Source organism: Microcaecilia unicolor, chromosome 4 (assembly GCF_901765095.1).
Source record: "Microcaecilia unicolor chromosome 4, aMicUni1.1, whole genome shotgun sequence".
Lineage (NCBI taxonomy): Eukaryota > Metazoa > Chordata > Amphibia > Gymnophiona > Siphonopidae > Microcaecilia > Microcaecilia unicolor.
Genome location: NC_044034.1, coordinates 271203132 through 271226588, shown reverse-complemented (window position 1 = coordinate 271226588; position 23457 = coordinate 271203132). Strand labels below are relative to the sequence as shown.

Here is a 23457-nt window from a genome sequence, read left to right as displayed (position 1 = left end):
TTAAAACAAATAGGAGGAAATATTTTTTACTCAATGAATAATTAAGCTCCGAAACTGTTTGCCAGAGGATGTGGTAACAGCGGTTAGCATATCTGGGTTTAAAAAAGGTTTGGACAAGTTCCTGGAGGAAAATTCCATAGTCTGCTATTGAGACAGATATGGGGAAGCAACTGCTTGCCCTAGGATTTGTAGCATGGATTGTTACCACGATTTGGGTTTCTGCCAGGTACTTATGACCTGACTTGGCCACTGTTGGAAACAAGATACTAGGCTAGATGGACCATTGGTCTGACCCAGTATGGCTACTCTTATGTTCTTCTACAGCTTTCCTAGTTCATAGTGCAATTCAGAAGATGATTGCAGTGGAATGGGAGTCTTCATATGCTGGGTTTCACATAGGTTGTTCCTGAGAATGGGACATATGTCTCTGTATATTTGCATAATTGCCTCCATTGAAGTGACCGGGTGTGTGCTGATAGTGGTAGCCAGCTGGCTTTAGATTTCAGGACTGGCTGATCTGGTCATGGTTTTACCCTATTGCATGCAGAGACTTGTAGCCTTCCTTTTCTTAAAGAATACAGTAGGGAAATCAGAACTACAAGTCCCTGCATACCAGGGGCGTACATAACTAGGTGGGGCCACGAGGGCATGGGCCCCCACAGATTAAGCCCTAGCCTCCTCTACTTTTGACCCCCCCCAGCTGCCACCCCCCCCCACCACTGCCACCGCTGACCCTCCCCTGTCGCCGCCAGGTACCTTTGCTGGCGGCGACAGGGGAGGGTCAGCGGTGGCAGTGGTGGGGGTCCCCAACCCCCGCCAGCCGGTCTTCTTCAGCGCTGGTCGACTCCGATGCCTTTGCTGATAATCTGTTTCTGACTACTGACGTCCTACATGCACATCCTGCACGGGGCTACATACAGGACGTGCATGCAGGACATCAGGAGTTAGAAACAATCATCAGCGAAGGCGTCGGAGTCGACCGGCGCTGAAGAAGACTTCGGCTGGCAGGGGTTGGGGACCCTCGCCAGCAAAGGTACCTGGCGGCGGCGGCAGTGGCAGGAGGGTGGCAGGAGGGGGATCCAAAGTGGCGGGGGGGTCGGCGACTGGGGGAGGCGGGCTAAACTGTGCCCCCCCCCCCCCACCTCGGGCTCTGGACCCCCCTCCCGCGGAGGTCTGGCTACGCCCTTGCTGCATACACTTGGTTATAACCAGAATTGAATCAACCTGTCCTGAAATTTAGAAGCCAGTGGGCAACCCTATACAGTGGGGGAAATAAGTATTTGATCCCTTGCTGATTTTGTAAGTTTGCCCACTGACAAAGACATGAGCAGCCCATAATTGAAGGGTAGGTTATTGGTAACAGTGAGAGATAGCACATCACAAATTAAATCCGGAAAATCACATTGTGGAAAGTATATGAATTTATTTGCATTCTGCAGAGGGAAATAAGTATTTGATCCCCCACCAACCAGTAAGAGATCTGGCCCCTACAGACCAGGTAGATGCTCCAAATCAACTCGTTACCTGCATGACAGACAGCTGTCGGCAATGGTCACCTGTATGAAAGACACCTGTCCACAGACTCAGTGAATCAGTCAGACTCTAACCTCTACAAAATGGCCAAGAGCAAGGAGCTGTCTAAGGATGTCAGGGACAAGATCATACACCTGCACAAGGCTGGAATGGGCTACAAAACCATCAGTAAGACGCTGGGCGAGAAGGAGACAACTGTTGGTGCCATAGTAAGAAAATGGAAGAAGTACAAAATGACTGTCAATCGACAAAGATCTGGGGCTCCACGCAAAATCTCACCTCGTGGGGTATCCTTGATCATGAGGAAGGTTAGAAATCAGCCTACAACTACAAGGGGGGAACTTGTCAATGATCTCAAGGCAGCTGGGACCACTGTCACCACGAAAACCATTGGTAACACATTACGACATAACGGATTGCAATCCTGCAGTGCCCGCAAGGTCCCCCTGCTCCGGAAGGCACATGTGACGGCCCGTCTGAAGTTTGCCAGTGAACACCTGGATGATGCCGAGAGTGATTGGGAGAAGGTGCTGTGGTCAGATGAGACAAAAATTGAGCTCTTTGGCATGAACTCTGTTGGATTATTTGTAGTAAATAATTAGCAGATTTTAGTACACACAGCTTCAGCTTTAGAAATGTTAATTTCTTTCTTCATCTCTCTCTCATTCACCCCTGAATAATTCACTGCTGAGTCACTTTAAAGTTGAAGTAACAAAACATCTGTTTACTCACAGTTTGCAGTTAGATTATAATCAGACAGGCTTATATATACATATTACTATACATTTGTATTATCAGCTCCTTCCATGTGCTTAGATGGTAATGGATGCTCACACCACCATAGATCCTCTCAGGTTAGGAGAGATCATGAGCTCCATGTGCTCCATGTGCTGCATGTGCTGCATCTAACCCCCACAGGAAGTTGCATAGCTGTGTGACCTCTCTAAGTAATTCACATCAGAGGTCACAGAGTAATCACAGAGAAATAATAGGTGACAGGCAATGCATGTAAAAATACAATACATTCCAACAAACCCCTTCTCATGCATAACTGTCATGCAATTATTTATTCATACAAAGTCCAAGCTTTATACGCAGATTCACAAAATGTTCTCTGGGTAACGGTTTGATCATGATGTCAGCTGTCATCTCACTGGTGTGACAATATTGTAGACTGATGACCCCTTCTTTCGCCAACTCTCGCACGTTGTGGTATTTCGTTGCGATGTGCTTGGTGCGTGACTGAACCTTGTCATTCTGTGACAGTCGGATGCAGCTCTGATTATCTTCCATTATCTGGATTGGTTTCTTTTCAGCTATTCCAAAATCCAGCAAAAGTTTTTCAATCCACATCAGTTCTCTGCACGCTTCCGATACGGCCACATATTCAGCTTCTGTAGAAGACAAACTCACAATACTTTGTTTATGACTGGCCCATGAAATTTGTACATTTCCATACATAAACACATATCCACTTGTGGATTTATAATCAGAATGATCCCCTGCCCAATCTGAATCACAGTAACATATTAGTTTTGGATTACTATTGGCTGAAATCTTTAATTTACAATCAATGGTACCCTTTAAATACCTTACCATCCTTTTAACTGCAGTCCAATCTGATTTGGTAGGTGAGCTGACCCTTCTGCTCAAAATTCCTACTGCATTTGCTATATCAGCCCTGTATGTGGTAGCTAGATATAAAAGCTTACCTATGGCTGATCTATATTGGATGTTATCTGGTAAAGGTTCTCTTACTGTTTCATCCTTCAGAAAATCAGTGATCATGGGAGTGCTTACAACTTGGGCATCTTGCATACCTAAACTTTCAATAAGCTCATTTATTTTCTGCTTCTGGCTTAGAAGATAAGAACCATCATTTTGTTTCTCAATTTCTATACCAAGATAGTATGACACATTACCAAGTTCTTTTATCTCAACATTGTGGTTTAAACACTTTACAATGTCCTTGTACTCTTGCTCACTTTTGCTTGCAATGAGCAGATCATCAACAAAAGCTAAAATGTATGCATATTGTCCATTTGTGCACCTAGTGTACAAGCATTTATCTGCTTCACCTTGCTTAAATCCTAAATTTGTCAATATTTCATGCAATTTTTCATTCCAACATTCTGCACTTTGCTTTAATCCACAAAGACCTTTGTTTAATTTACACACTAGCTGTCTTTGTTTTGTATTTATGAAACCTGTTGGTTGTTCCATGTACAAGTCTTCAGTTATATCTCCATGAAGAAACGCTGTTTTCACATCAATGTGTTTGACTTGCATGCCTTTTGAGACTGCAATGCTCAGAAGTGTTCTTATTGTCGTGTGTTTCACTACAGGTGCAAACACTTCATCAAAATCTTCTCCATATTTTTGAAGATATCCCTTTGCCACTAATCTGGCTTTATACCTTTCCACTTTTCCTTGTGCATTCCTTTTTAACTTGAATACCCATTTGCATCTATAGCTTTCTTGCCAGGAGGTAATTTTGTAAGAATCCAAGTATTATTTTTATCCAATGCATCAATTTCTTCTTGTGCAGCTTTATGCCATTCAGCAGCTTCTTCTGCTGGCATTTTCTCAATCTCATCCCATGTTAAGGGCTCTTGAGCTTCTGCTGACTTTGTGAGGTAAGACAGTCTTGGGGGTGGAACACCTTTGTTTTCCCTGGATGAGCGTCTGACAACAGGTTGGTCTGACCTTTCCGCATCCTCTAAATCTGAGAGTCCTTCTCCAATTGATTCCCCTTCTCCAACTGTACTGTCTTCTTCAATGATCCTTTCTGTGTCTGTTTCCTCTGCCTGTTCCTCGTTAGAAACAGATGAGTTGCTTTCAGACATCTGCCTTGGTATGGCATTTATATACACTGGCATGTCTATTATGGTTCTAGTTTCATATTCTGGATGATAAGGCTCATCTGGGATAATCCAGCCTTTATCAACCCTTTTGTTTTCATCAAAATATGTAACATGTCTTATGCCAACAATGCCAGTTTTCAGATTCAAAATTCTATATCCTTTGTGTCCTGGAGTATAGCCAACTAAAATGCCCCTTTCTGTTGTGGAATCCAGCTTATGCCTTCTTTGCTTTGGTACATGAGCATATGCTGTACTTCCAAATGTTCTTATGTGTGACAGGTTTGGCTTCCTACCATGCCATGTCTCATGTGGTGTGCGCTCAGCGCCTTTAGTTGGCATTCTGTTTTGTAGGTACACTGCTGTGAGAATGGCTTCCCCCCATAGACTTTTAGGGAGATTGCTATCTGACAGCATACATCTGGTCATTTCCACAAGTGACCTAAATTTTCTCTCTGCAACAGAATTTTGCTCTGGTGTATAAGCTACTGTTGTGATATGTTGAATGCCTTCTTGTTCTAGAAATGTGCGCATGCTTTGTGAAATGAACTCACCACCATTGTCGGTCTGAAGAACCTTTGGTTTTCTTTCAAATTTATTGCTCACCATGGCTACGTATTTCTTCAGCATGTCTGTGACTTGACTTTTCTCTTTCAGCAAATAGGCCACACAATATCTAGAGAAATCATCCAAGAATATTAGCACAAATCTGTTATTTCCCAATGATGGGATATTAAACGGTCCACATAAGTCACTGTGTATTAAGTCCAGTACTTTATTACTCCTATTTCCTGTGTATGCAGGAAATGAGGGTCTCACACCTTTTTGAGTAACACAGTCTATGCATTTCTCCATTTTACCAGCATCTGCACTTATCTGAATGCCGGTGGCTAGTTGCTTACTGTAAAGATCCTGGATCACCTTAGAATCACGATGTCCCAGGTGGCGGCGCCAGATTTCCAGACTACATTTACCATCATTCTTCCTTACTTGCGCCATATGTGAGGCTTCACCTGAAATGTTCAGCTTATAAACATCATTATGCATAAAAGCTTCAGCATACACTTCATCATTTTTAGAGATTGTGCACTTACTGTTTTCAAAATGAATCACAAATCCCTTCTTATCTAATGTAGATACACTAAGCATATTGCAAACTGCTTGGGGAATATACAAGACATCACTTACAGGAATTTCTTTAACTTCATTAGACACTTTGCATTTTAAGAATCCAATACCTTTTGCTTGGATCTTAGCAGTCCCTGCGTTTGCAGTTTTAAGAATACCTTCCTCTGGACACATTTCCTGAAAGAAATCCTTACAATTGGTTAAATGGCATGTGCTCCCTGAATCCAAAATCCAAGTACTTTCATTTGAATTATTATTTACCATAGTCAAAGATTTTTCTGCCATTAGAAAGCCCTTGTGTTTATCTTTGTCCTTCATACATTTCCTGGTTTGAAAATTCTTTAGTTCCATTGGCTTAGGTGAGCTAGAGGGAGTGTTTTGTGTTTCCTTACACCATTTAGATACATGTCCCTCCTTTCCACATGAGTAGCAAATCAGCTTGCCCTTGGGTGGAGTTTTCCCATAGCTCCGCCTTCCTCTGTTCTTTGCCAAGAAATTTGTTTCATTTCTCTCTGACTTGCTTTGAGAACACATCTCCTCAGAATCATTTATTATGCATTCCTGCCTTAGTTTTGATGTTGCCTGTTCAAAAGATTGCCCTTCAATGGCCTCATTTACAGACCTAAAAACATCAAACTTCTTTGATAGTGAGGTAAAAAGAAATGCTCTTTTCAATGCATCACACATGGGAATTCCAGAAAGTTCTAGCTTTTGAAATGAAGACATAAGATGCATAATGTGATCATTACATTTACTTTTATCCCTTAATTTGGTTTCATTCAACTCTGCTAACCAAATTGGTTGCTGCTTTGCATATGTAGTTGCATACATAGTTCTCAGTTTATATAAAATGTCCTTTGGTGTATCTTTTCCCTCCACTAATATGGCTTGTTTTTCTGAGAGAGCTTCCAAAAGCATGCACTTCACATAATAGTTTGCATTGTCCCATTCAGCCATATTTTCAGCTGTTCTGTCTTGGTCTAAGCATATATTTAATCCTTTTGCTCGAAGGAGACATATGAATCTTAATTCCCACTGCTGATAATTAAACTCAGTTAATTTAGGCACCTTGAGAGAATAGAACAATGGTGAATTTCTTCCCTCAGCCATTTTCTTTGCCTTCTGTCTGCTGTGTGGGGGGAGAGAGAGACAGACTGAATCTTTCCTTTAAAACTTAAGAGAAAAATGTGGCCTTTTTTTCTGCCTGGTAATATTTCTCTTCTTTTTCAATTCCTGAGCCCTGGGCCCATAACCCTTTTGTTGGATTATTTGTAGTAAATAATTAGCAGATTTTAGTACACACAGCTTCAGCTTTAGAAATGTTAATTTCTTTCTTCATCTCTCTCTCATTCACCCCTGAATAATTCACTGCTGAGTCACTTTAAAGTTGAAGTAACAAAACATCTGTTTACTCACAGTTTGCAGTTAGATTATAATCAGACAGGCTTATATATACATATTACTATACATTTGTATTATCAGCTCCTTCCATGTGCTTAGATGGTAATGGATGCTCACACCACCATAGATCCTCTCAGGTTAGGAGAGATCATGAGCTCCATGTGCTCCATGTGCTGCATGTGCTGCATCTAACCCCCACAGGAAGTTGCATAGCTGTGTGACCTCTCTAAGTAATTCACATCAGAGGTCACAGAGTAATCACAGAGAAATAATAGGTGACAGGCAATGCATGTAAAAATACAATACATTCCAACAAACTCAACTCGCCGTGTTTGGAGGAAGAGAAATGCTGCCTATGACCCAAAGAACACCGTCCCCACTGTCAAGCATGGAGGTGGAAATGTTATGTTTTGGGGGTGTTTCTCTGCTAAGGGCACAGGACTACTTCACCGCATCAATGGGAGAATGGATGGGGCCATGTACCGTACAATTCTGAGTGACAACCTCCTTCCCTCCGCCAGGGCCTTAAAAATGGGTCGTGGCTGGGTCTTCCAGCACGACAATGACCCAAAACATACAGCCAAGGCAACAAAGGAGTGGCTCAGGAAGAAGCACATTAGGGTCATGGAGTGGCCTAGCCAGTCACCAGACCTTAATCCCATTGAAAACTTATGGAGGGAGCTGAAGCTGCGAGTTGCCAAGCGACAGCCCAGAACTCTTAATGATTTAGAGATGATCTGCAAAGAGGAGTGGACCAAAATTCCTCCTGACATGTGTGCAAACCTCATCATCAACTACAGAAGACGTCTGACCGCTGTGCTTGCCAACAAGGGTTTTGCCACCAAGTATTAGGTCTTGTTTGCCAGAGGGATTAAATACTTATTTCCCTCTGCAGAATGCAAATAAATTCATATACTTTCCACAATGTGATTTTCCGGATTTAATTTGTGATGTGCTATCTCTCACTGTTACCAATAACCTACCCTTCAATTATGGGCTGCTCATGTCTTTGTCAGTGGGCAAACTTACAAAATCAGCAAGGGATCAAATACTTATTTCCCCCACTGTAGATATGGACCAAAGTTCATTTTACTTGAAGCAGTACTAAATATATTTGAGATCAGTGTGCTGAGGAAAGCAAAACAAAACATCACAATTGACATTTTCTTCCCTTAAACAGCAAATAATGTGTTATTTACAATTGCTTACAATATTTGCCATTTTCTTGCCCAAAGCCCCATTCGTGAAGTCTTTCTCCTTCACAAATCATAAAACTTTGTGCAGATTCTGCATGTGCAAATTTGTACTCAGATTACTGGTTCATAAGTTATTTTTGATGCAAATCAGATCATTAAAATTTAGCATGTAGAAAAGCTACACAGTTTTACATGCTGGATGTTGTGAATAAAAATAACTATACTCTATGAGGTGCAGTTATTCTTTTTGTGACTTTTCCAATAAGAAAACTTTGGGGCCCATTTACTAAGGGCCCGATATTCAGACCACAGGAGGTAGCCGGGCTGCCTCCAGCGGTCAGCGCTGAGCCCAGATATTCAATGCCGGGCTGTTTCTGGTGACGCATTGAATAGCCTGTTTAAATTTAGCCAGCAATGTGCTGAAAATCGGCAGATAGTTGGTTATATTATGCGATATAATCGGCTATCCACTAAGCACTAACTGGGAATATTCAGCGGACAGCTAGTTAAGTACCATTTAACCGGCCAAGTGCCAGTCTTGCCTGGTTAAATGGTTTTGAATATCGACCAGTGAAGGTTTTGCACTTAGCATACGTTAATAGGAATTATTAACGCACACATGTCCAGCATTTGTCCTGCATTTACCACACAGGGTAGAGCTATACACATGGCCACATGGCTCCATGTTATATGCAGTGCTAGATAGCCTGCACTATCTGGCACTCCAGATAACGAGGCACAGCCCTTACTGAAATAAATAAATAATGCTGAAGAAATTCCCTTCCTTCCAGTTCCCCACAACACACCTCTGATCTAATTCCCCATCTATCCGCCCCCCCCCCCAGTTACATCCCTCAACCCTCCAATGGCATCTCCCTTTGATCCCCCAACCTCCCCAGTTAGCAAAAGTCGGTAGTCATCCTTCAACCCAAAGCCATTAGGCCCATCTGACTCTCTCTCTCCCACCCTTCCCAGCTCCTCATCACGCCTGCAGATGATAATTGGTGGTACAGCGGGCTGGAGTGGGAGCAGTTCCCTTCTGCTCCCACTCTTATTGGCTCTGGCTTTCAAAATGGCTGCCTTGATCCCTAGCACTAGACTTGTATTACTACCAACAGGGGTCACCTTTCCATAAAAGGAGATTGCCATCGGGGAGAGTGGCAGACAGATGTAATTGTGGGGGTTGGGGGGTTTCATGGATGGCTAACCCTCTGCTCTGCCCTTGTCACACCCACTCACCACATAAAGCAGCTAGCATGGATTTTTGCTGCACTGCTTGTTTTAACTTATATTAAGGATATTGCGGGTACATGCTCTCATATAACATGCAGTAAAACCCTTAGTAGCTGCTTAATGCGACTTAGTAAAAGGGCCATTGTGCACTACTGTTAGTCCCAGTTTCACAGATTTTGTGTGAAGTTTTTCTCTTCGTATTACATTGGCCTCTGTTTTGAATATCTCTGTAAAGGTATGATCAGATTTAGCTACATGATTCTGAGGAGGTCATGCAGCAGGAAGGAGTTGAAGGACATCTTTAAAATATCACTAGAGGCCAAATGTCCTATGTAGGACAAATGTTTTTCTCTAACTTCTCTTATTTTGAAGATTATATATATATTTACAGTTGAATAGCAACCTTATTTTTGTCCTCTTAGCGGACCACAAATAATTTGAGTAAATCAAATCATGGAAAAGGCTTCGGCACATTGGCTGGGCATTCCTTAACTCGTTTTTTTAAAGCTCTTATGTGGTTTTTCAAACTCATAGATACGTTGTTTTGATTTTCTAACGGATAGCTGTACCTTGCAGTATTCGTTTACTGAAACTGGCACAATCATCTTAATGAGATCTCTGTTTGTGATGACATTGGTAGGTCCTGAATGTAAACTCAGAGTGGGAGAAGCATCACCAGGTGTCCCAGGGCTCCCAGGATTACCCGGAACTATTGGTAAGATCTCCTTCCGTCATGGCAACTGTGTTTTCCTTGCTTGTTTAACTTCATTAACCCCATGTAGATATTTTTGAGACTTCAGCTGTGGTTCTTGGATTTTTTTTTTGTTACATTTGTACCCCGTGCTTTCCCACTCATGGCAGGCTCAATGCGGCTTACATGGGGCAATGGAGGGTTAAGTGACTTGCCCAAAGTCACAAGGAGCTGCCTGTGCCTGAAGTGGGAATCGAACTCAATTCCTCAGTTCCCCAGGACCAAAGTCCACCATCCTAACCACTAGGCCACTCCTCCACATTGAAGCTTATGATCAGCAGTTCACATGTAGTGTAGTAGAGTGTTTGATTTGAATTTGAGCACATCTGTTATTTTCCTCCCTGAGCATGATGAACAAACCAGAAAGCAGACTGGGTCAAAAATAAGTGGTTTATTAAAACATTACCCAGAAGTAGTAATTAAAACAATACCCGACGTGGCCACGTTTCACCCTCAAGGCTGTGTCAGGGGTAAAACTATAAAATAAAAAACATAAACATAAAACCATCTTACAAAAATCATTTACATATACATAGAACAGAACAGAATGTCAGAACATATTCAAACCATCCATAAAATTACATAAGATAGAATAAAGTAGAATTAAAATAAAATACTCAAGCAATAATTTAATCATAACATTAAAAGCAAATGTGATATAAACCTAATACAATAAAAATCAAATACAATGAGAGAAAAATATTTAAATCTGTATATTGTCAAACAGAAAATGCGAATAAAGAGGAAATCAAAACATATATAAGGAGAGGTGGAGAGAATGGTATCTAAATCCGTGCAAAAATTAAAGTGTAGCATGCAATCGCTTTAACGTTTTGTGAGCTTCTCAAATGTTTATATTATGAACATGCTCTCAGATTTAATGTAAAAGCAAGCAAAAAAAAAGAGCATGAAGGGCCTTTAAAAACAGAAGGGACACAGGTTTTTCATTTAAAAAATCCTTTAATAGTGAATAGTGACTCTACACTTGTCTCTAGATTGTACTCCTGTCTTTTAGATTGTACACCTGTCTTTTAGATTGTACTCCTGTCTTTTAGATTGTACACCTGTCTTTTAGATTGTAAGCTCCTTGAGCAGGGACTGTCCATCCATGTTAAATTGTACAGTGCTGCGTAACCCTAGTAGCGCTTTAGAAATGTTAAGTAGTAGTAACTTGATTGAAGAAAGACCCAACACGGGCCGTGCTTCGGCGCTACCGCACCTGCATCAGGAGTCAATGACGCGGAGGCTGCTACAGACAAATTTCAAACAACTGGTGATTTCCAAAGTTGTCTGTAATATATACCTCCCGATGTCAAACAATATAGAACTCACGCACACCTTCAGTGCTGGAAGGGGTGGGGAGATGGAGACACATGGGGGGTAATGCTGGAAAGGGATAGGGAGATAGGGGCATGCATGGGGGTAATGCTGGAAAAGGGAGGGGAGATGGGGACACAGGGGGGTAATGTCAGAAAAGAGCAGATATTGGGACACAGGGGGTATAAGACAGTTATGCAGGTCCTGGCTGATTATTGGCCAGGACCTGCATAGCCCTTTTCTTCTTTTTAAGGCCTCCCAATCCCTTTCCCAGCTCCTGAAAAATACCCTTCCTTCCGTCCCCTTTCCCCCAGCTTGCTGCTACGCAGAATCCCCTCTCCCCTCCCCGAACATCCCCCTATGGACGTAAGCGTCTTACAGAGGATAACATAAAGTTTTTATGTGGAGGAGTAGCCTAGTGGTTAGTGCAGCAGACTTTGATCCTGGGGAACTGGGTTCAGCTCCCACTGCAGCTCCCTGTGACTGTGGGCAAGTCACTTAACCCTTCATTGCCCCAGGTACAAAATAAGTATCTGTATATATGTAAACCGCTTTGAATGTAGTTGCAAAATATCACAGAAAGGCAGTATATCAAGTCCCATTTCCGTTCTCATTTAATTACAACAGTATGCAGAGATTATAACTTCCTCTTGAAAAAGTTATTCTACACTCAAAGTATCTGAAAATGTATATGTTTGATCAATTTGTATAATTATGCATAATGGGGGAGGGGTTTAGCTCATTCCAGTAGATTTCACTGTCAGTGCATTTTTTCGATGTAGGTAAAAAAGGTGAACAGGGACACATTGGAGAACCAGGTCTAGATGGTGTTCCAGGATTTAAAGGACTGCGTGGTGATTCAGGCGCTGAAGGTTTACCAGGTCCAGCAGGTAACTTGGCATTAAAACATTTCAACTCCTTATAAACCATTTTTTGACCACACACTGGAAATAAGGTGCATATTTTTGAAGATTATGAGGCTCATTTTCAAAAGTGAAAAACGTCTCAAAAATGGCATAAAGTGGCATTTGGACGTTTTTCTCCAAAAAAACATCCATATTGTGATTTTTGAAACTCAGATTTGAAACATTTTTCTCTGCAGTATGTCCAAATCACAAGGGGTCATGTTTGGGATGGGGGGGGGGGGGGCGGGATTTGGGCATTCCCAAAACTTGGATGTTTTTCAGCCATAGTGGAATAAAGCAAACATCCAGGGCTAAAAGTTAGATGTTTTAGTCTAGACCTGTTTCAGTCACACCTAAGTTGCAAAGAGGTGCCCTAAATGATGAGATGAACTCTGGAGGGATTAAGGCATGACCTCTCCTTACTCCTCCAGTGATCACTGACCCCTCCCAACACTACACTACACTATCCTCTATGACAGCTTCAGATAATATGGCCAGTCTTAATACAGCAGCAAGCAAGGTCCCTGGAGTAGCCTAGTGGTCAGTGCAGTGACTGTAGAAAAGGAGCCCCAGGCCCATATCCCACTCTAACTGGTATACTTGTGGTAGAAAGCGTGAGCCCTCCAAAACCCACTCAAAGCCTACTGCACGTACATATAGGTACACCTGAAGGCATAAGGGCTATGGTAGTGGTGTACAGTTGGGTACAATAGATTTTTGGTGGGTTTTGGAGGGCTCACTATACAATATAAGGGGGTAATGGTGAGATTTGTACCTGGGACCTTTCATGTGAAGTCCACTGTATTGCTCCCTAGGGTGCCTCACTGCTCTGCTGGCCAATCTACTAAGAATGCTGCCCCCCCCCCCCCCCCCATACATCCCAATTACTTGTTTTTGTGCATATTTACCTTGGACTATTTTTTAAATGAAGATTGTCCTAAAAGATAGACACACTGAGCACAAAAACGTCTAGCAAATGACCATTCTTGAAACAAAAAGTTGGACATTTTTCTGGTTTGAAAATGGCCATGTTCACTACTGGATTTTTGATGGGTTTTTTTTAAATATTTTATTTATAGTTTTCATCCAAATTTAACAACTCACAAGAGAAGATTACAATATGAGAAAATTTACAATATCTCTAATATCTATTACAATTGAAATGTTTACACTCTACTTTCGACCAGAAATGTAAAGTAATAGGATCCAAGAAGAGAACAGGAAAAAAAAAAAAGGACAAAGTTTTTACAGTGGGTGGATTTTGATGTTTTTCGCAAAACATCCAAAATTGGATTTAGATGTCATATTGAAAATGCCCCGCTCTATATATGTCAATTTCTTTCCTCTCATGACCAGTGGCGTAGCTACGTGGGGCCTGAGGGGGCCGGGGCCCCCGCAGATTCACCCCAGGACCCCCCTCCCTGCGAACCCGCCCCCGCCGCCGCCTACCTTTACTTTTGCTGGCGGGGGATCCCACTCCCCGCCAGCCGACGTCTTCTCAGTCCTTCCTGCACTTAAATTTGTTTGCTGACGTCCTGCACGTAATTATACGTGCAGGATGTCAGACTCAGAGAACAGTTCTGTTCTCTGAGTCTGACGTCCTGCACGTACAACGTGCAGGACGTCAGCAAACAAATTGAAGAGCGGGAAGTGACTAAGAAGAAGACGTCGGCTGGCGGGGAGTGGGATCCCCCGCCAGCAAAAGTAAAGGTAGGCTGCAGCGGCGGCGGGTTCGCGGCGGGAGGGGGGGCGGCAATGTCGGCGGTGGGGGGGGCGGCGCCGGGGGGAGGGCTAAAATGTGCCCCCTCCCCCCGGGCTCGGACCCCTCTCCCACGGAAGGCTGGCTACGCCCCTGCTCATGACCTCCAAAAATTACCATTTTGTTTGGAGCAGTAGTAGGATTTGAAAATCTCTGATTTAGCTGGTTCAACTACTGATTAGTTCAACTACTTTTAACCTTGAATTTAAAGGCATTTTTGGGGGTATGCTTAAGTTGGAAAAGGAAAGCAGTGTGCTTGCCTTCAATTGTCAAAGGAAAGGTGTAAGCACTATTTTATCTCCAATCAGTCACGTACCCAAACAACAAGTGAAAGATTAAAACCTACTGGTCAATATTCAGTTAGCAGCGGTGAGCATTTTTTAAAGCACTAACCATCACCAGCTAAATTATGCCCCAGTATTCAATGCTGGGCCAAGTCCAGCATCTGGTATTGAAAAACATTGGCAGACTGGACTCTTGCAGGCCACTGAGACTTATGCAGGTTCTGTCTGATATTTAGCCAGGACCCGTATAAGCATATTGTGTATGTCCCCCCCCTCCACTCACTTCAACACATCCTCCGAGCCCTCTTCCAATCCTGATACATCCTCCAAAGCCCCTTCCCACCCACCCCAGTATAACCTCCAAGCCATCTCCCCTGCTGCACATCCTCCAGCACTCCTCCTCCCCAGTTTGATTAGGGCCTCCCCTGGCCTACCTTATTCCCTGATGGTCCAGAGAGGTGATGGGGGCAGGAGTGAACCCCACTTGCTCCTCCCTCTAGGGGTTCCATTTTAAGAATGACTGCCATGATCTCTAGCAGCGCTCTTGCAGATCTAGTACTGGCAGCATTGCTAAGGTCATGGCAGCCATTTTTACAGTGGAGCCACTAGAAGCAGGAGTGAGTGGGGTTCGCTCCTGCCGGAATAACACCAGTTAGGCCTAGAGAGGCCTATTCAAATTGGGGGGGGGGGGGGGTCTCAGAGGATTTGTGGAGGGGGAGAGAGGGATCAGAGATCTGTTGGAGCTGATCAGAGGATGTGCAGAGATGGGGGAGGAGATCAGAGGATGTGTGGGAAGGGGAGGGCTCAGTGGATGTGCCAGTGTAGGTGGGAAGGAGGAGATCACAATTGTACTGTGCTGGCTGGAACCCAGAATTTACTCGAGTGCTAGCCGGTGTTCACTGCCAGCACCCTCATAACTAACTGGACAAAGTTAGGACTGCTTTTTATGTGGTCCTACATGCCCGGTTAGCTACGCAGGTGCTGTCACTGAATATTGCCAGCACTTGCATAACTCCCAGCTCTCCCCCTGTATTGCCCCGGCCTGCCCAAACATGGCCAATCAAAGCTGATATTCAAGGGCACTGCCCAGTTAAGTGCCACTGAATATTGACAGTAGTGCAGGAGCCTCCATATGCCTGTGTATTTTCCTTACCCTAACTATGCTCAAAGCCGCCTAATTTAACAGAACTTACATTTAGGAGCCTAGGGGCCCTTTTACTAAGCTTCGTAGGAGCGTACATGCATCCTACGCGCGTCAATTTTGAACTACCACCCGCTACCTCTTGGCCCGGGCGGTAATATCTACGCGTGCCCACAATGTGCCCCGGAAAATTTCTGGCACACGGCGCTAACCAGGTGGTAATCAGCATTGTACGCACGCTGAAGATTAACACCTGCTTAACGTTTGAGACTTTAACGCTAGGCCAATGGGTGGCGGTAAGGTCTGAGGCACAAAATGGATGTGCGCCAATTTTTATTTTGCCGCACGTCCATTTTCAGCTTAAAAAAGGCCTTTTTTGCAGCTGCGCTGAAAAATGAACCTGCGCGTGTCCAATACACGTGTCTACACCAGCGCAGGCCACTTTTCAGCGCACCTTAATAAAAGGACCTCCTAGTGAATATAGGTTTCTAAATTTAGGAAGTTGGCTCTAGACAATTTTCAAAGATTTAGACATCTCCCACAAGACCACAAATTTATTTTCAAAGGGAACTCCTCACAGAGGAGTTTTTGAAAATTGATTAATTAATAATATTCTTTGGGTGTATAGGTTTGTAGTGGAGGCAACTGTGAAATCTGATTTCGCTGTGCTTATATAGAGAAATCTGATGTAATTGTTTCTGTTTGTTTAAAAACATAAACAACTAAGCATGCTGATCTACTGATTTGGCATCTAACTCTATTTAAAGCTCTGTCTTCAATATCACTTATGGTGTTAATGTTGGTAGTCGCATAATATGTATGCTTTCCTGTAGGCATGTTTTGCAAAATTCCAACTTTCTATTCAGTATTGGGCTGGTGTTTTAATCATGTTCTGCTTCTTTGTGATCATTATGGGTCATTTCACCATAGGATTTATTGGATCCAGGGGAGACCCAGGTACTCCTGGCCTGCCAGGGCTCCGAGGAGTTCCCGGGGGTGCAGGAAAGCCTGGTTCACAAGGACAGTGGGGAGAAAAGGGCAAACTTGGAGACGTTTTGAGAGCAGCAGCAGGTTCCCCTGGTGCTGTTGGACATCCAGGCCCACACGGTCATAAAGGAATACAAGGGTATCATGGAGTACCGGGAATTAGAGGTACGTGTTATTTTCAAGAAGAGAACATTTTACTTTTTCTTTGTAATCTTCCTAAAAAAGAGGTACAAACCCTGCATAACAGTTAAAAAAAAAAAAGACACTAGGAGAAATACAGTACCTTTACATTTACAGGATTTTACCAAACAACAATATATTTGTGAGACGGTAGGGTATTATTGATTTGCAGTACATTTCCAAATATTGTTAATTGTTCTTGTGATCTTATTTGGATGTACAAACATAGGAAAATACTTTCAATTTAGATGTTTGCTCTTGTATGGCTGCTCATTCCTTTAAATTTATGGAGTTCTTTTCTTGTTTATAATTTTCTTTTTGAACATCGCTGCGATCTATTGTAGTAGCAGTGGTATCTCAAATGCCTAATAAACATAAATTAGAATTCTTTTTCTCAATTATATTTAAACCTGTTTTATTGATGGCAATACATTCAACAAATAGTACAGTCAAATATTGTCATGAAAAAACATCAAAAGGCTGGAATATATGGCCTCAAGCAAGAAAATAGTCATCAAAGGTTTTAACATTCTCACTCCCCCCCTTATCCCACCCCAACCCCCTTCCCAGTCCCTAACCCTAATCTATACCCCAAGCCTCAAATTACTGTCCAATTTTACTTGGAAACTATCATATGAATTCCCCCTGTCAAACCTACCCAAAATACCACAAAAAATATAGAAAAGCCACATATCCTGATACCATCGCCGCTGCGGCCCGTTGTCTGGCTGTGGTCTGGCCCGATCTTTTCAGTTGTGTCATCGTTGGTAACCGCCAAGCTTTGTTTGTTACCAGTTCCCCTGTCTTCAGTAGTTTGTTTCCCTCTCGCCACTAGCGTCCGGCGGGGGTTTGCCGCGATTGCGTCAGGGGCATGGAGGCGGCGGCAGGTGGGTGTGGACCGGTTCTGGATCACCCAGCGGGATCCAGCGCGTTACAGGGGGCTCGTTTGGCCCACCGACTGCGGGCATCTATCTGTTCCTCCGGGCCGCTGGCTTCTTCAGCGCTGCGAGTTTCCCCCCGACGTCAGTTGCTGGCCGTTGGACGTTGCAGCGGCACCAGTGCTGTCCTGCCGATTCCATCTGCGAAAACGACCTGCTATGACTGATTGTTGGCTGCCACTTTTCATCCAGCTGTTTGTCATTGATGATGTTGGAGGGTGAGTGGGTCACTGCGCCAGTTGCCATGGGAGCAGGAGTGGACGGATAAAAGAAGCAGATTTCAGCTCCATTTCCACCATGCAAGGTCATCTTGGTGTGTCCGGTCAAATTAGAGGTTCAGCCTGCTCCAAGGAGTCAACATATAACCTGAAGTCCATCCTAACAACATTTCTTTGGACCGTTTTAGACTGTTTTATCCTTTCCCTATTTTCTTCTTTCCCTGTTTCTTCTATTCTATCTAATTTAATTGTAACCGTATCACCTCTGATCTGAAGATAACCTAGCAGTACATTGTAAGCCACTTTGAGCCCGCAAAACTGTGGGAAAAATGTGGGGTATAAATGTGCAAATAAAAAATAAATAAATATCCCCATCTTTTTCTCAAGTACATATATCCAAAACATTAGGAGAGTAGCAATGCTGGAAAGCAAAACTGTGCAGTGGATAAAAAGAAAACAGCATGGGTAATGTGTGGAAGATGGTCTAGTGAGAATAACAGAGAGGTGGAGAAGTTCAACATTTTGAAGAAGAGAAAGCGAGAATTTAATTTAGGACCCCTTTTGCTAAGCCGCATAAGCATGTACGCATGTCCAGCACGCGCCAAAATGGAGTTACCACCCGACTACCACGTGGCTCTTGCGGTAATTTCATTTTTGGTGCGTGTCTGATACGCACGTCTGAAAACTATTTTTTATTTCCGGACGTGCGTAACGGACACGCGCCAAGTGGTGTTTGACACACATAGGTCATTACAGCCTGGATTCTTTACCACTAGGTCAATGGCTGGTGGTAAGGTCTCAAACCCAAAATGGACAAACAGCAATTTTGATTTTGCCGCATGTCCATTTTAGACAAAAAAAAAAAGAGAGACCTTTTTTACAGGCGCGCTGAAAAATTGATTGGTGCAAGCCCAAAACCCGCACCTACATTACCATAAACCATTTTTCAGCGCGCCTTTGTAAAAAGACCCCTAAAGCAGCTAAGAGAGACCAAACGGCAAAAAGACTTATGGAAGAGAAGACGGAGACTAATTTAGGAAGAAGATGATTTTTACCACGGTGTGCTAGATAGATTGCAGAATGAAAGACTGGTGAAAATATAAGGTATTAAGAGAGTCAATTGTGACTCATATGTGGACATTGCCTAGAGAAGGAAGGAAGGTACATCTGTGGGTACCCGGTCAAAATGGCCCCGACAAAAAAGCTCCAAACAAAAAAAGTTCCCGACATAATAGCCACTGTCAAAACGGCCTGCCCACAATATAGCCCCTGACAAATTAGCCCCCTGACAAAAGGGCCTGAGCAGGCTGCCCAGAATATGACACTGCATTTATTTTAGGGGCCTATTTTGTCAAGGGTTATTTTGTGGGAGGGACCATTTTGTCAAGGGCTATTTTGATAGAGGCTGATTTGTCAAGGGCTATTTGGCTACCAGGCTGTTTTATGTGGGGGGGGGTTGTCAGGGCTATTATGTCAGGATGCCATATCTGTGCATATGTGTACACAGATATACTGATATAAATATGCAGATATATATGAAGTCGGTGTTCAAACAGATTTATGCAGTTAACTTTGAAGATAACCACATAAATATTTCTATTTTATGATTCCAAGATAGAAAAGCATAACTTTTAAACAGACATCTCGAGGTCCAGCTAAAAGTTCTGCATTTAAGAGGAAGCAGGCCAGGATGCATTCCAGGGTCTGGGGCCAAACGTTATGTGGCTAGCACGGATATTTGGCATGCTCCGGAAAACCTTATCCATTTAGTAGGACCATGTAAATAGCTGTAGTTTAACTTAAACAAATCATGATTAGGGCCACTGAATATTGGCATAAGATAAGCAATAAATTATCTTCTTATCTTTGTGTAGCAGCTGGGTGACTGAATATTGAGTTCAAATTTCTTTATTATTTCACAACAGAAACATAGAACAAATACAAACCAACAAATATTGTGAGATGATAACAACCATAGTATAAATCACATCCCGTCATGTAATTATCCAACAGCTCCCACTTTTGGTGCTTATTTGTCACCTATTAACCCCTTGTCCTCTGCCTCCTCCTCATATCTACAATAAGGGTGGACGGTATTCCACCCTGGAGTCCTTCCAAAGACTAATAATCAACTTCAGCGCCGCAGCAATAAGAAGATCAAAAAGCTGGTCCACATCCCTTGCTAGAGAACTTCCCAGACCTACAGATTTCCAAATCAAGACTTTATAAGTGAGCGGTTCTGTAATAGGCACTAATTGCTTGATGTGGCCCCAAATAGCCCCACTAAAAAGCCTGTAAATTAGGACAAGCATATAAAACATGTTCAAAATTATCAACAGCTGCCTTGCATGCCCAGCTATAATCATCTTACTACCTTGGCATCTGCCAATAAAGATTCAAAAACTGCTCTCATATCTTTAGGTTCGACATAGCGCTATGTTTCCCTATGCATAAATAGCTGCTTCAGGGATTTCATTCAGGCTTCGGCACCGAATCCCTGAAGCAGCTATTTATGCATAGCGAAACATAGTGCTATATCGGACCCAGGGGCGTAGCTAGGTGGGGCCACGGGGGCATGGGCCCCTACAGATTAATCCCTGGCCACCTCTACTTTTGACCCCCCCCCCCCACCGCCGATGACCCTCCCCCACCGCCGCCAGGTACCTTTGCTGGTGGGTGTTCCCAACCCCCGCCAGCTGAAGTCTTCTTCAGCACCGGTGAACTCCGGAGTCCGGCGCCTTCGCTGATGATCTGTTTCTGACTCCTGATGTCTTGCATGCATGTCCTGCATGGGGCTACATACAGGACGTGCACGCAGGATGTCAGGAATTAGAAACAGATCATCAGCGAAGGCGCTGGAGTTGACTGGTGCTAAAGAAGACTTTGGCTGGTGGGGGTTGGGGACCCCCTCCAGCAAAGGTACCTGGCGGCGACAGGGGAGTCGGTGGCAGGTGGGGGGTCCAAAGTGGCGGGGGGGGTCGGCGGCTGGGGGAGGCAAGCTAAACTGTACCCCCCACACACACCTCAGGCTCTAGACCCACCTCCCGCTGAGGTCTGGCTATGCCCCTGGTTGGACCTATGGATATGAGAGCAGCTTTTGAATCTTTATTTGCAGATGCCGAGGCAGTAAGAAGATTATATCTAGCCTAAAAGTTTAAAGCTTCAAAGATAAGTACTCAATTATTTTATTATTGAAGAACTGACAGCATATTTAATCTGCTGTTAAGCGTATTCAACATTGAATTTATGAAAAGTACCTCTTATGAGAATATATTTAAAAAGGGACTGATGAGGAGTTTAAGCAAGGTGCTTCAGTGTTATTTTACACTTGTGATATAGAGCAAATCACCTTCAAATTGTGTACCTTTATCTTTCAAATCCTAAATGGCACAGCTCCAGACTATATGGTTCCATTAATAAACTTACCTCAAAGAAACAATACTACACCTCCCAAATTGCAAAAAAGTGATCTACAAAACTGTGCACTCTGCAGACTTCACTTACCTAAGAACCAAATGGTGGAACTCCTTACCACCCAAAATAAGAAATATACAGGAATATACTAGATTCATATAATCCTCAAATCGTTCCTATTCAAACAAACCCTCACAAAGAACAACCATATCTTAAACAACTAATTATTACTTGAATTGGTTATTACTCTGTTTACCATTAACCTTCTGTTTGCTTCATGTACAATTTCTCATTCATAACAGATTTTCTAAATGTTAAACATCCATAGCTATCCCATTATGTTTATGATACTGTATTGTAAAATGGGATTCTTACAACAAATTACTTTCTTATGCATTATTCTTTGTTATGTATCCTATACTGTTTATTGTAAGCCACATTGAACTCAAACTTGTTTGGGATAATGTGAGATATAAATCACGAATAGATAAGTAAATAAATATATAGAGACTTTGATGTGAACCATTCGTTTGCTTGAAACATTAGTAGTATAAAATTCAACAGTCATTTTAACTGCTTTACCGGTTTCTCTACCACTTAAATTACATTTTGGGCTACTAGAAATCGTTTGATGTAGTATTCCTGAATGCAAGTTAATTTGTTTTTCTTAACAATCATTGCATTTGATTAGGAGCTGATGGTGTACCAGGTTTTCCAGGAGCCAAGGGTGAGCAAGGAGTCCCTGGTGCTCCTGGTGCAACTGGATTGCCAGGACCAGCAAGTGTGCATGGCTTCCCAGGACTGCCAGGAAGGCAAGGGCCAGTAGGAACACCTGGCTCACCAGGCTACAGAGGTAAGAAAACATTGATAAACCATCCATTAGCATGAAGCTATAAAAATGCTATAGATGTTTACTCAAGTGTCAAGCAGAAAATAATTAAGAGGAGAAGATTTGGGGGCGTTATGTATTCATGTGCTACCAAAAACCCATTCATGTGTTCAAATCAGCCTAAAGATTTTTCCTTTCATAATAATGAACGTGTAGACCTGTATTCATTAGAATTCAAGAGATGAAGAGAAAGCTTTTCTTCAATTGTAAGGAAAGTGTTAGGAGGTTTTTAGTTTGTTTTTGTTTTTTTTTATAATATTTATTGATAAAGCATTGAACAGATATTCTCACAAATTCAAATTGCAAACAAGTTGGTCAATAATCCTCATATCTTAACACTGAGACTCCTTATAAGGCAAACAGCCATAACCGAACTTACAGTTAACACTTCAAAATAAGTACATAACATAAGTATTGCCACACTGGGACAGACCAAAGGTCCATCAATCCCAGCATCCTGTTTCCAACAGTGGCCAATCTAGGACACAAATACCTGGCAAGATCCCAAAAAAGTTCAATACATTTTATGCTGCTTACTCCGGAAATAAGCAGTGGACTTTCCCCAGGTCAATTTAATAATGGTCTATGGAGTTTTCCTTTAAGAAGCCGTCCAGACCTTTTTTAAACCCCGCTAAGCTAACCATATAGAAAGGTTCTTATAAAAATTATTGCCTGCGTACAAGTACACACTATGGCAAGTACTGTAAGTAGGTTTTTGTATGCACCCCAGGTATAGGTCTGTTTGGGAGAGCAGTTTGGGTGAAGTGCAGACAGAGTCACAAAGTACGTAGGTTATAAAACACAAACCTATGTGCCTATGATCAGCTACATACATTTATGCCTGCTTCCGAGCTGGTATAAATTTACACAGCCACATTAAATCCACAATTTGAGTTGATTCTGTGCTGGTATTTTATAAAGGCATAGGCTTCTATGTGTCTTTATAAAGAGGTCTGAAAATAGGTGCCTAGTGGCCTTCCAGACTCGATGGCCTGTTAGATAATGACCCTTCACATATTTCGGGGTCTATAGATTATTCTCCTATAGAATCCAAAACACTATTCCCTCTAAGCTGAGCAGGAGTCCTCCAACCGCATTGCTGCCAGTGGGGGGTGGTGTCTCAATATTTGGTTTTCAATGGCTAGAAACAGATTTCTATCCCATTATCAGTTGATGTACTTCAGGGCACTGTATTGGGACCTCTTGTCTTCTTATCGCTAAGATTCCAAACAAATCAACTAATGTTCTTATGATGCTCTGAATAAATTCAATTATCATCCCCACCCTTCCCATGCCTCCCTCCCCTATTCATCATTTCCCTT

General features: G+C 42.8%; 1 protein-coding gene across 1 annotated transcript in view; it reads left to right on the top strand.

Moving 5' to 3' along the window:
• COL4A2 (collagen type IV alpha 2 chain) overlaps positions 1-23457 on the top strand; it is a 440984-nt gene that overhangs the window by 326647 nt on the left and 90880 nt on the right. The window contains exons 27-30 of the mRNA XM_030201563.1: positions 9993-10067; positions 12203-12310; positions 16440-16661; positions 21938-22099. Coding sequence (XP_030057423.1) covers positions 9993-10067; positions 12203-12310; positions 16440-16661; positions 21938-22099 — 567 coding nt within the window. The remainder of the gene's footprint in view (positions 1-9992; positions 10068-12202; positions 12311-16439; positions 16662-21937; positions 22100-23457) is intronic.